General features: G+C 39.4%; 1 protein-coding gene across 1 annotated transcript in view; it reads left to right on the plus strand.

Annotated features, from left to right (window-relative positions):
* Nucleotides 1–13150, plus strand: part of LOC118368588 (ena/VASP-like protein) — a 61609-nt gene that overhangs the window by 46426 nt on the left and 2033 nt on the right. Inside the window, exons 9-10 of the mRNA XM_052497094.1 lie at nt 5600–5630; nt 5752–5812. Coding sequence (XP_052353054.1) covers nt 5600–5630; nt 5752–5812 — 92 coding nt within the window. The remainder of the gene's footprint in view (nt 1–5599; nt 5631–5751; nt 5813–13150) is intronic.

Here is a 13150-nt window from a genome sequence, read left to right on the forward strand (position 1 = left end):
AACCATTTTTCTTTATTTTTACTATTTTCTACATTGTAGAATAATAGTAAAGACATCCAAATTATGAAATAGCACATATGGAATCATGTAGTAACCAAAAAAAAACATTTAGTATCTTCAAAGTAGCCACCCTTCGCCTTGATGCCAGCTTTGCACACTCTTGGCATTCTCTCAGCCAACCTGGAATGCATTTCACTTAACAGGTGTGCCTTGTTAAAAGTGAGTTTGTGGAATTTCTTTCCTTAATGCGTTTGAGCCAATCAGTTGAGTTGTGGCAAGGTAGGGGTGGTATACAGAAGATAGCCCTATTTGGTAAAGTACCAAGTGCATATTGGTAAAGTACCAAGTCCATATTATGTCAGGAACAGCTCAAATAAGCAAAGAGAAATGACAGTCCCATCTTTACTTTAAGACATAAAGGTCAGTCAATCTGGAACATTTCAAGAACTTTCAAGTGCAGTCGCGAAAACCATCAAGCACTATGATAAAACTGGCTCTCATGAGGACCGCAACAGGAAAGGAAGACCCAGAGTCACCTCTGCTACAGAGGATAAGTTAATTGGAGTTAACTGCACCTCAGATTACAGCACAAATAAATGCTTCACGGAGTTCAAGTAATAACATCAACTGTTCAGATGAGAATGTGTGAATCAGGCCTTCATGGTTGAATTGCTGCAAATAAATCACTACTAAAGGACAACAATAAGAAGAAGAGACTTGCTTGGGCCAAGAAACAGGAGCAAATAGCACATATTTGGACTCACATTTGGACAGGTGAGTCCAAATGTAAAAATGTTGTGAGCCAAAGTAGATGAAAGGATGATCTCTGCATATGTGGTTCCCACCGTGAAGCATTGGGGAGGAGGTGTGATTGTGAGGGGGTGGATGGAGAGGATGGCTGTGGTTTCATTGGCTCTTAACCAATCGTGCTATTTTGTTTGTTTTTCCACATTGTTTGTAACTTATTTTTTACTGTTGAATTCGGAAGTTTACATACACTTTAGCCAAATACGCTAACTCAGTTTTTCAGAATTCCTGACATTTAATCCAAGTAAAAAGTCCCTGTTTTCGGTCAGTTAGGATCACCACTTTATTTTAAGAATGTAAAATGTCAGAATAATAGTAGAGATAATTATTTATTTCAGCTTTTATTTCTTTCATCACATTCCCAGTGAAGTTTACATACACTCAATTAGTATTTGGTAGCATTACCTTTAAATGGTTTAACTTGGGTCAAACGTTTCGGGGTAGCCTTCCACAACCTTCCCACAATAAGTTGGGTGAATTTTGTCCATTCCTCCTGATAGAGTCAGGTTTGTAGGCCTCCTTGCTCGCACACACTTTTTCAGTTCTGCCCACAAATGTTCTATGGGATTGAGGTCAGGGCTTTGTGATGGCCACTCCAATACCTTGACTTTGTTGTCCTTAAGCCATTTTGGCACAACTTTGGAAGTATGCTTGGGGTCATTGTCCATTTGGAAGACCCATTTGCGACCAAGCTTCAACTTCTTGACTGATGTCTTGAGATGTTGCTTCAATATATTCACATAAATTTCCATCCTCATGATGCCATCTATTTTGTGAAGTGCACCAGGCCCTTCTGCAGCAAAGCACCCCCACAACATGATGCTGCCACCCCCGTGCTTCACGGTTGGGATGGTGTTCTTCAGCTTGCAAGCCTCCCCCTTTTTCCTCCAAAGATAACAATGGTCATTATGGCCAGTTATATTTTTGTTTCATCAGACCAGAGGACATTTCTCTAAAAAGTACGATCTTTGTCCCCATGTGCTGTTGCAAACCGTAGTCTGGCTTTTTTGGGTCGGTTTTGGAGCAGTGAATTCTTCTTTGCTGAGCGGCCATTCAGGTTATGTGGATATAGAACAAATTTTACTGTGGATATAGATACTTTGGTACCTGTTGCCTCCAGCATCTTCACAAGGTCCTTTGCTGTAGTTCTGGGATTGATTTGCACCAAAGTACGTTCATCTCTAGGAGACAGAACGCATCTCCTTCCTGAGCGATATGACAGCTGCGTGGTCCCATGGTGTTTATAATTGCGTACTATTGTTTGTACAGATGAACGTGGTACCTTCAGGCGTTTGGAAATTGCTCCCAAGGATGAACAAGATTTGTGGAGGTCTACAATTTTTTTCTGGGGTCTTGGCTGATTTCTTTTGATTTTCCCAAAGAGGCACTGAGTTTGAAGATAGGCCTTGAAATACATCCACAGGTACACCTCCAATTTACTCAAATGATGTCAAATGATTATTAGCCTATCAGAAGCTTCTAAAGCCATGGCATCATTTTCTGGAATTTTCCAAGCTGTTTAAAGGCACAGTCAAATTAGTGTATGTCAACTTCTGACCTACTGGAATTGTGATACAGTGAATTATAAGTTAAATAATCTGTCTGTAAACAATTGTTGGAAAAGTTACTTGTGTCATATACAAAGTAGATGTCCTAACCGACTTCCCAAAACTGTAGTTTGTTAACTTGGAACTCCCTCTCCCGGATCCGGGAGAATTGTCATCAACTGACACTCATTAGCATAACGCAACGGACAAATAATATTACTAGAAAATATTCATGTTCATGAAATCACAAGTGAAATATATTGAAACACAGCTTAGCCTTTTGTTAATCACCCTGTCATCTCAGATTTTGAAATTATGCTTTACAGCCAAAGCAAGACAAGCTAGCAGCAGGCAACCTGGTCACGAAAATCAGAAAATAATCAAATGAATTTGTTTACCTTTGATGAGCTTCGGATGTTTTCACTCACGAGACTCCCAGTTAGATAGCAAGTGTTCCTTTTTTCGAAAAATATTATTTTTGTAGCTGAAATAACTCCATTAGTTCTTCACGTTTGGTTGAGAATTCGACCGGAAATTGCGGTCATGACAACGCTGAAAAATATTCCAAATTACCTCCATAATATCGACAGAAACATGGCAAACTTTGTTTATAATAAATCCTCAATGTGTTTTTCAAATATCTATTCGATAATATATCAACAGGAACAGCTGTATTTTCAGTAAGACCGGGAGGAAAAATAGCTACCTCTGTCTATTACGCAAGAATTACTCTGAGAGCCCTCAGCCGGACACTTACGCAATGTAGTCGTTTACGCTCATTCTTCAATATAAAAGCCTGAAATGCTGTAGACACCTTGGGGAATACGTAGAAAAACGAATCTGGTTGATAGCCCATTCACTGCTCAATAGGGAGGCATCGGAACGCAGAGCTTTCAAAACATGAGTCACTTCCTGATTGGATTTTTCTCAGGCTTTCGCCTGCAAAATCAGTTCTGTTATACTCACAGACAATATTTGTACAGTTTTGGAAACTTTTGAGTGTTTTCTATCCTAAGCTGTCAATTATATGCATATTCTAGCATCTTGTCCTGACAAAATAGCCTGTTTACTTTGGGAACGTTATTTTTCCAAAAATGAAAATAGTGCCCCGTAGTTTCAAGATGAACAAGAAATTTGTGGAGTGGTTGAAAAACAAGTTTTAATGACTCCAACCTAAGTGTATGTAAACTTCCGACTTCAACTGTACATAATGTTGTTGCTACCGTCTTTTATGATCTCAAAGATCTTCTGGACATCAGAATAGCGATTACTCACCTTGAATTGGATGAAGATTTTTTCTTTAATGAGTCAGACGAGAGGGATTTACTCTTGACACCCAAACAGGCCCTCATCCTCATAATTTGCAGGAGAAAGAGATGGAATAGTTATCGCCATCGGTCCCATTGGCCAACGTATCATCGCTGCATAATAAATTGGAAGAACTTAAAGCACATATCCTACCAACGGGACATTAAAAGCTGTAATATCTTATGTTTCACCGAGTCGTGGCTGATCGACGACATTAACAACATACAGCTGGCGGGTCATACACTCTATCAGCAGGATAGAACAGCAGCCTCTGGTAAGACAAGGGGTGTGGTCTATGTTTATTTTTAAACAAGTGCACGATATATTCGGAAATCTCAAGGTTTTGCTCGCCTGAGGTAGAGTATCTCATGATAAGCTGTAGACCACACCTAGCGTTTTCATCTGTATTTGTCGCAGCTGTCTACATACCACCACAGAGCGATGCTGGCACTAAGACCGCACTCAATGAGCTGTATACTGCCATAAGCAAACAGGAAAACGCTCCTCCAGAGACGGTGCTCCTAGTAGCCAGGGACTTGAATGCAGGGGAACTTAATTCCGTTTGACCTCATTTCTACCAACATGTTAAATGTGCAACCAGAGGGAAAAAAACTATAGACCACCTTTACTCCACACACAGAGACGCGTACAAAGCTCTCTGTCGCCCTCCATTTGGCAAATCTGACCATAATTCTATCCTCCTGAAAGCTGCTTACAAGCAAAAATTAAAGCAGGAAGCACAAGTGACTCGGTCAATAAAAAAAGTGGTCAGATGAAACAGATGATAAGCTACAGGACTGTTTTGCTAGCACAGACTGGAATTTGTTACTGGATTCTTCTGATGGCATTGAGGAGTACACCACATCAGTCACTGGCTTCATCAATTAGTGCATCGATGACGTTGTCCCCACAGTGACTGTATGTACATACCCCAACCAGAAGCCATGGATGACAGGACACATCCGCACTGAGCTAAAAGGAGCGGGACTCTAACCCAAAAGCTTATAAGAAATCACACTATGCCCTCCGATGAACCATCAAACAGGCAAGCGTCAATACAGGACTAAGATCAAATCGTACTACACCGGCTCCGACGCTCGTCGGATGTGGCAGGGCTTGCAAATATTACAGACTACAAAGGGAAGCACAGCCGAGAGCTTCCCAGTGACACACATCCAGGCTGTGTAAGAACTATTTGACCAAGAAGGAGGAGTGATGGAGTGCTGCATCAGATGACCTGGCCTCCACAATCACCTGACCTCAACCGAAATGAGATGGTTTGGGGATGAGTTGGACTGCAGAGTGAAGGAAATGCAGCCAACAAGTGCTCAGTATATGTGGGAACTCCTTCGAGACTGTTTGAAAATCATTCCTCATGAAGCTGGTTGAGAGAATTTAACTAGGCAGGTCAGCTAAGAACAAATTCAAATTTTCAATGGGTTAACTGCCTTGTTCAGGGGCAGAACAACATATTCTTTACCTAGTCATCTCAGGGATTGGATCTTGCAACCTTTCAGTTACTAGTTCAACACTCTAACCACTAGGCTACCTGTCGCTCCAGTTGATGATACTAACGATACTAGAATGCCAAGAATTTCCGAAGCTGTCATCAAGGCAAAGCTTGGCTACTTTGAAGCCTCTAAAATCTCAAATTTATTTTGATTTGTTTAACACCTTTTAAATAACTACATGATGCCATATATGTTATTTAATAGTGTTGATGTCTTCGCTATTATTCTACAATGTAGAAAATTGTAAAAAAGAAAGAACACACATACATATATATGTGTGTGTGTGTATGTGTGTGTGTGTGTGTGTGTGTGTGTGTGTGTGTGTGTGTGTGTGTGTGTGTGTGTGTGTGTGTGTTGTGTATATATATTTATATATATTTACACACACACACACACCCAATCATCCATTTTAATTTTCCATTATAGGAGGATCCCAAGCCAGGACAGAACTTTACAGGTATACACACTCTTGCCTCCACATTTTTCTGAGTCTGACCATTATATTTTTTATTGCCTGTTTTGAGCGATATTGCTTTTTAAAATGTGTCTCTTCTAATTGTGATCGTCTCTCCTTCTAGGTGCTGGGAAGAATCCATGGGACCGAGTAAACTCTGTAGATAACTCTTCACTGGTATTAAGGTTAGTATCGTCATCTGTTTGATAGGGGCTCCCAAACCTTTTAAAATATCTTGTGGCACAATGAGAAGGGATACAGTGCCTAGTGAAAGTCTACACACCCCTTGCACCCACCCCTTCACGTTTTGCTGCCTTAACATGTTCACTAAAAATGTATACAGATCTACACAACCTACTTCACATTTTCAAAATGAAAAAAAGTTCTAGAAAATGTAAAAAAAAATAAAAAGATGTCTTGATTGCAGATGTCTTCACAACCCAGAGCTGATACTTGATGGAAGAACCTTTGTCAGACATTACAGCTGAGAATAATTTGGAATAAGATTCTAGCAGCATTGCACAACATACAGTGCTTTCAGAAAGTATTCATACCCCTTGACTTATTCCACATTTTGTTGTTACAGCCTGAATTCAAAATAGATTTTAAAAAACACAATACCCCATAACTAAATAAAAAGATGTTAGTAATACATGGAAATGTTTAGAAAATTAAATAGAAAAATGCATAATTTACATAAGTATTCACACCCCTGAGTCAATACATGTTAGAATCACCTTTTGAGAGGCGCATACGTGTACCGATAGAACAGTAGCTCTGTTTTGTATTGTCAAAACTGTGATTATATGAAGAAGCCATAGAAGAAGCCATGACTCGAACCCAACAAGCCATGGCTTCCCTTAGAGGAAAAGACGAAGAACAACGGAGATGAAAATAACGACCAGCTAATGGATATCCAGGATAACACCAAAACAAAATAACTGTTACAATCTGTTGTTAAAAAAAAGGTGATTTTCTCGAAAGGAAAGTAGAGTCTATCGTGTCAGATATGCATATACAGGGCGGGTGCATGGACAAACAGGACAACAAAATTTGCCTTCTGGAAACAAAGGAGCACATTTTAGAAGAGAAACTGGACCAGCAAGAAAACAAAATGAGTGACATAACTCTCCAACTGATTGCAGCAATACTGCAACAATGGAAGAGGCAAGTGGAAGGGGAGAAGGTAAGGAACTTGTCTGTTGACCCTACATTAAAGACCAAATTGGTTAAAGAAAATTGTGCTAAATAAAATAAGTATACCAGTTTCATTTAAGGACCAATAAATTGACAGCTGCGCCATACAGGTTGAAAAATAGTTGGGAAGATATTTTTGATGTGCCGAGTCCATGGCACATGGTTTATGTATGAACTGATACACAAAACAACGCAGGATTAAAAACTTAGAGTTTTTCGATTTAATTTATTATACAAAATTATTGCAGCCAATATAGAATGTTATGAATATGAGGGATACAACCATCCTGTAACGGCGTTCGTCTGTTGAAGGAGAGTCGGACCAAAATGCAGCGTGGTGGTTACTCATGTTCTTTAATGAAGAAAAGTGATACATGAAATAACTAAATAAATAAAAAACAACAAACGGAACGTGAAAACCTATACAGCCTGTCTGGTGAATAACTAACACAGAGACAGGAACAATCACCCACAAAATACACAGTGAATATGGTTCCCAATCAGAGACAACGAGAATCACCTGACTCTGATTGAGAACCGCCTCAGGCAGCCAAGCCTATGCTAGACACACCCCTAATCAGCCACAATCCAGCGTAATCTGAGTCAGGGGAGGGTTTGGTAGGCAGGGATGTCCTTGTCCCATCGGGCACCAGCAACTCCTGTGGCGGGCTGGGCGCAGTGCACTCTGACACGGTCGCCAGGTGTACAGTATTTCCTCTGACACATTGGTGCAGCTGGCTTCCGGGTTAGGTGGGCATTGTGTCAAGACGCAGTGCAGCTTGGTTGGGTTGTGTTTCGGAGGACGCCCAGCTCTCGCCTCTCTGTACAGGAGTTGCAGCGATGAGACAAGACTGTAACTACCAATTGGATACCATGAAATTGGCGAGGAAAAAGGGGTAACCATTTTTTATAATAACAATCATAATACAAATAAAAAAACAATTATAAACTCTGAAGAGGTGACTCCAGGATGCTAGCCTTCTAGGCATAGTTCCTCTGTCCAGTGTCTGTGTTCTTTTGCCCATCTTAATCTTTTCTTTTATTGGCCAGTCTGAGATATGGATTTTTCTTTGCAACTCAGCCTAGAAGGCCAGCATCCCAGAGTCGCCTCTTCACTTTTTCATTATGAGGTATTGTGTGGAGATTGATGAGGGAAAAACAATTTAATTAATTTTAGAAAAAGGGTTACATTTTTAAAAAAGGAGAAATTGAATATTTAAAGAGGAGTTGGAGAAGCCTTTGCTACCACCTACTGTAGTAACAGCAGAGGTGTAGGAATCCTGATAAATGAGAATACATTGTTATACCCTTATATCCAAGCACATGGACCAAGAATATTTTCTAATGTTGAATTGTACTTTACATGGTTAAAAATACACCTTGATTTCAATGTCCGTCCAACCAGCGGCAAATATGGTGTTTTTAGATAGAATTCAAGCTATTAGATCAAATCCAGACAGGAACTGTTATTTTAGCAGGTGACCTAAATCATATATTTGATAAGATTGACAGGCGTAGTAATAAAAAAAAAGGCAAAGTCAAACTTAAATGAATAATTCTTTATTGTCAGTTAACTGGAGAGGTTCCAACAAACGTGATACACCATAGCACACGTTTGTCAGGAGCAGGGGCAGTTCCGTTAGTTCTCTTATACAGTGGGGCAAAAAAGTATTTAGTCAGCCACCAATTGTGCAAGTTCTCCCACTTAAAAAGATGAGAGAGCCCTGTAATTTTCATCATAGGTACACTTCAACTGTGACAGACAAAATGAGAAAAAAAATCCAGAAAACCACATTGTAGGATTTTTTTTATGAATTTATTTGCAAATTATGGTGGAAAATAAGTATTTGGTCACCTACAAACAAGCAAGATTTCTGGCTCTCACAGACCTGTAACTTCTTGTTTAAGAGGCTCCTCTGTCCTCCACTCGTTACCTGTATTAATGGCACCTGTTTGAACTTGTTAACAGTATAAAAGACACCTGTCCACAACCTCAAACAGTCACACTCCAAACTCTACTATGGCCAAGACCAAAGAGCTGTCAAAGGACACCAGAAAAAAAATTGTAGACCTGCACCAGGCTGGGAAGACTGAATCTGCAATAGTTAAGCAGCTTGGTTTGAAGAAATCAACTGTGGGAGCAATTATTAAATAATAATAATACAATTACAATTGGTGGCTGACTAAATACTTTTTTGCCCCACTGTATACTGCTTACACTGAAGTTATTTTTGCATGATTCAGCTTATTAATTATTCATAATGAATGAATCATTAACATTTGGTTCATGCATGTGACCGGCCAATACTGGTTCATGCATGTGACAGAACAATACCTCACAAGGCTTCATCTCTCCAAGCTTAGACCTTGTAACTGAGATATCCTTTCGTTCTCAAAACAAAGTTCTGGGCGTGCTGCCAAATTGCAGATACTGATAGTGACGATTTTTTTTCAATCAGTCACTTGCATTAACACAGAAATTGGTTATTAGAAGAAACACAAACATAACATTTTCCATCACACTATCTTGGAAAACAATAATCCATGCTTTCTGGGAAAGTCTAAAAGTTATGAACTGAGCTAGAAAGTTGGCTGTCCGAACTATTACAATGTAAACTTACTTTCAATCTGTCTGTCTGCATATTTCAAGACATTGTAACGGCGTTCGTCAGTTGAAGGAGAAGCGGACCAAAATGCAGCGTGGTGGTTACTCATGTCCTTTAATGTAGAATCGACGATACATGAAATAACATAATATACAAAAACAACAAACGAAACGCAAAACCTATTACAGCCTATCTGGTGAACACTAACACAGAGACAGGAACAATCACCCACGAAAACACTCACAGAATATGGCTGCCTAAATATGGTTCCCAATCAGAGACAACGATAAATCACCTGACTCTGATTGAGAACCGCCTCAGGCAGCCATAGACTAAGTCGTCACCCCACAAAACCCCAAGACAAAAAGCACACCACAATAACCCATGTCACACCCTGGCCTTACCAAATAAAGAAAGAAAACACAAAATACTAAGACCAAGGCGTGACAGACATGGCATATGGGGGTGTACTTAGATACCCAATGGGCTGGACAATTATCTTCTCATCTTGAATTTCTTTAAATAAAAAACGTGGAAATCAATCAAGCCGCCCATTATTAACACAATGGAAAAATCAAATAATGTATTATTGAAATGTGGCAAACGTAGTCAGTTGTACAACTGAAATGTGTCTTCTGCTTTTAACCCAGGGTTTCGATCCAGCAACCTTTGGGTTACTGACCCAACGCTCTAACAACTAGGCTACCTGCATTCTGTAACACAACTAAATGTGGAAAAAGTCAATGGGTGTGAATACTTTCCTAAGGCATATTGTTTTTATAAAAATTGTTCAAGCTCAGTAAATTTGGTTGGGAATCGTTTATGGACAGCAATATTCAAACCTTGTCTCTGATTTTCACGCTAGGACTGAGACTGGACCAATCAGGAACACTCAACACTTCTTGGAAAGCCATTCTGGTGTGTCTTTGGCATAATTTGTCATTGTCATTGAAAAATAAAACTCTATAACAGGGTTAGGTTTTCAAAAGACTGAGTCAGATTTTTCTTAAACTTTTTACCTGGGCTTTGCTCCTTTCATATTTGTTTTGATCCTGAGCAACTCCCCAGTCCCTGCCGATGACAAGAATATCTATAACATGATGCTGCCACCACAATACTTGAAAATACAAAGGGGTTCACTCTGTGTTGTATTGTATTGGATTTGACCCAAACCTGTAGTTTTTAATTTAGGCCAAAAAGTTAATTTATTTGGTGTGTTTTCTTGCAGTGATACTTAACAGCCTTGTTACAAACAGAATGGATGATTTGAAGAGGAATTTTTAACACAGGCTTATTTGTCATACAGACCAGTAATATGGACCGAATGCAATGTTGTATAGTTGGGGCAATGTTATGGGTATGTTGTCACCACAGGGACTGGGGAGTTTGTTAGAATCAAAATAAATATGAAAAGAGCAAAGCCGAGGTAAAAACAACAACAACAACTCAGTCTTCTGAAAACCTAACCCTGGGATAGGGTTTTGTTTTTCTGCGGGACAATTACACAAATTGTAATGCAAAAAAAACACAACAGAATGGCTTTGCAAGAGAGGTAGAGTGTTCCTGAATGGTCCAGTATAAATCCTGACTTAAAACTGCTTAAAAAATCCAAGACAAGGTTTAAATATTGCTGTCCATCAATGATTTCCTTCCAAATATACTGAGCTTCAGCAATTCTGACCAAAAAAATGAGTTGGGGCATGGACTCTACAAGGTGTCGATAGCGTTCCACAGGGATGCTGGCCCATGTTGACTGCAATGCTTCCCATAGTTGTGTCAAGTTGGCTGGATGTCATTTGGGTGGTTGACCGTTCTTGATACTGTTGTGTCTTTGGCATCATTTAAAGTGAAGACTGTTATTTTATTGAATCAATTCTCTATAATTATTATTACGTGATTAAACTAATCTTGTAAATGTAATTAAATAGGAATTCGGGGCACCACGGAAAATCTTCAGATTACAAAGTTAGAATTTTCCGATTATAACTCTTCAGATATTTTCATGTCTGATCAATTAGTCTTCTATTAATTAATTATTCTTTACCTCACGTCAGTCTCACTCCAAACGTCGTAAATTGTTGGTTATCTGCACGAACCCAGCCTTTATTATAAATCATCCATACACCAATTGGCTTAATCATTTATTTACTAACTAACTAAATAATCACAGAAATGCATAAACAAACAAACAGTAGATATTTGTTACTAACAAGGATAGGGAAGATTCTCTAGTGGGCTAAGCCGTTATGACGGCTTGGTGGACAAAGAGAAGTGGGTGTGTACTGAGAAAGAGCGGGAAAGACAAAAGTTGACACAGTTGATAATTATATTAATTTAAATGCTAATTCTTTGCACATGAATGCTCACTCATTTGGGAATAATTGCTAAAAATATATATTTACGCCCATGTGTCGTGATCTTCTCTGTTGGAATCGTCAGTCCGTCTGCTGGAGAGTCAGTTCATCCGAATCTCTCTCTTTCTTTTGTTGTTAGAATGGATACTTCAGAGTACCATTCAAAAATGTTCTCATAGATAGATGTTTCGGCGGTTGTCGGTATTCTCATCCCAGGTTTACATCATTTCTAGCTTCAGACTATTAATTAGTATCTAAGATTTGCTCTTATTCTGTAGGGATTGATAGTCTCAGAGTTGAACCATTTCCAGCTGTGTAGCCAATGCTCCACGTGGACTAGTTTTTTAGTTTTGGTAATCAAACCTGTGCCCCCTCAGCTTACACCGAGGTATGCGTGGTCTAAACTATTTGCAATCACAGCTCACGCTGTGGGTTTTCTCAGTTTGAAGAGGATATTCTTAGGAGGGGCTTTTATTCGTAACAATAGGAAAGGCGGTTCTATGATGCCAGATCATGTCGGTGCTCACAGGGGCGGGCAATTGACTTAGTTAAACTTTAAAGGGAATACAATTATCTCACATTAAAGGTTTAACATCACATTACATAATTTCACAAATAGTTGAATCTTTACTCATTCATTATATACAATAATTAGATTGCAAACCTTATAACTGAGGAACCTGTGTAAACAGATTTAGGGTAATGTGGCTGTATTATCTTTCATGAGGTCACAAACATGAAACAAAATGGACCGGGTCGTAGCTGGCTTCTCGACCGACCGTTTACACATTCTCCAAAAGATGGATATTAATTCAATTCTCAAATTCTGGAATGTACTAGAATTTGGCTGGAGTTCCTTTGTTCTACTGTGAAACTCTCTCCATACTGCATGGCCAGGGGGAGAGAGTCTCCGCCGGGAATTTACGACCTGAGATAACAGAACCTGGATGTAGGAGAGAGTGAGAGAGGGGGAAGCCACGATCTACGGGAAACTGTTGAGCGTGAAAAACTGGTGCGCCTGGCACCTTCTACCATTCACCATTCAAATATTTTTTCTAGCCCATTCACCCTCTTAATGACACACATACACAATCCATGTCTCAATTGTATCAAGGTTTAAAAATCCTTCGTTAACCTGTCTCCTCCCCTTCATCTACACTGATTGAAGTGGATATAAAAAGTGACATCAATAAGGGATCATAGCTTTCACCTGGATTCACCTGGTCATTGGTCATGGAAAGAGCAGATTTTCATAATACTTTGTACACCAAGTGTATTTTGCCCTAAGAGTTGTGCAAAGTTGGTAGAATCTTATTGAAAATGATTCACAGCTGCAATGGCTGCCAGAGATGTTTCCACCAAGTAT

Source organism: Oncorhynchus keta, chromosome 35 (assembly GCF_023373465.1).
Source record: "Oncorhynchus keta strain PuntledgeMale-10-30-2019 chromosome 35, Oket_V2, whole genome shotgun sequence".
Classification (NCBI taxonomy): Eukaryota; Metazoa; Chordata; class Actinopteri; order Salmoniformes; family Salmonidae; genus Oncorhynchus; species Oncorhynchus keta.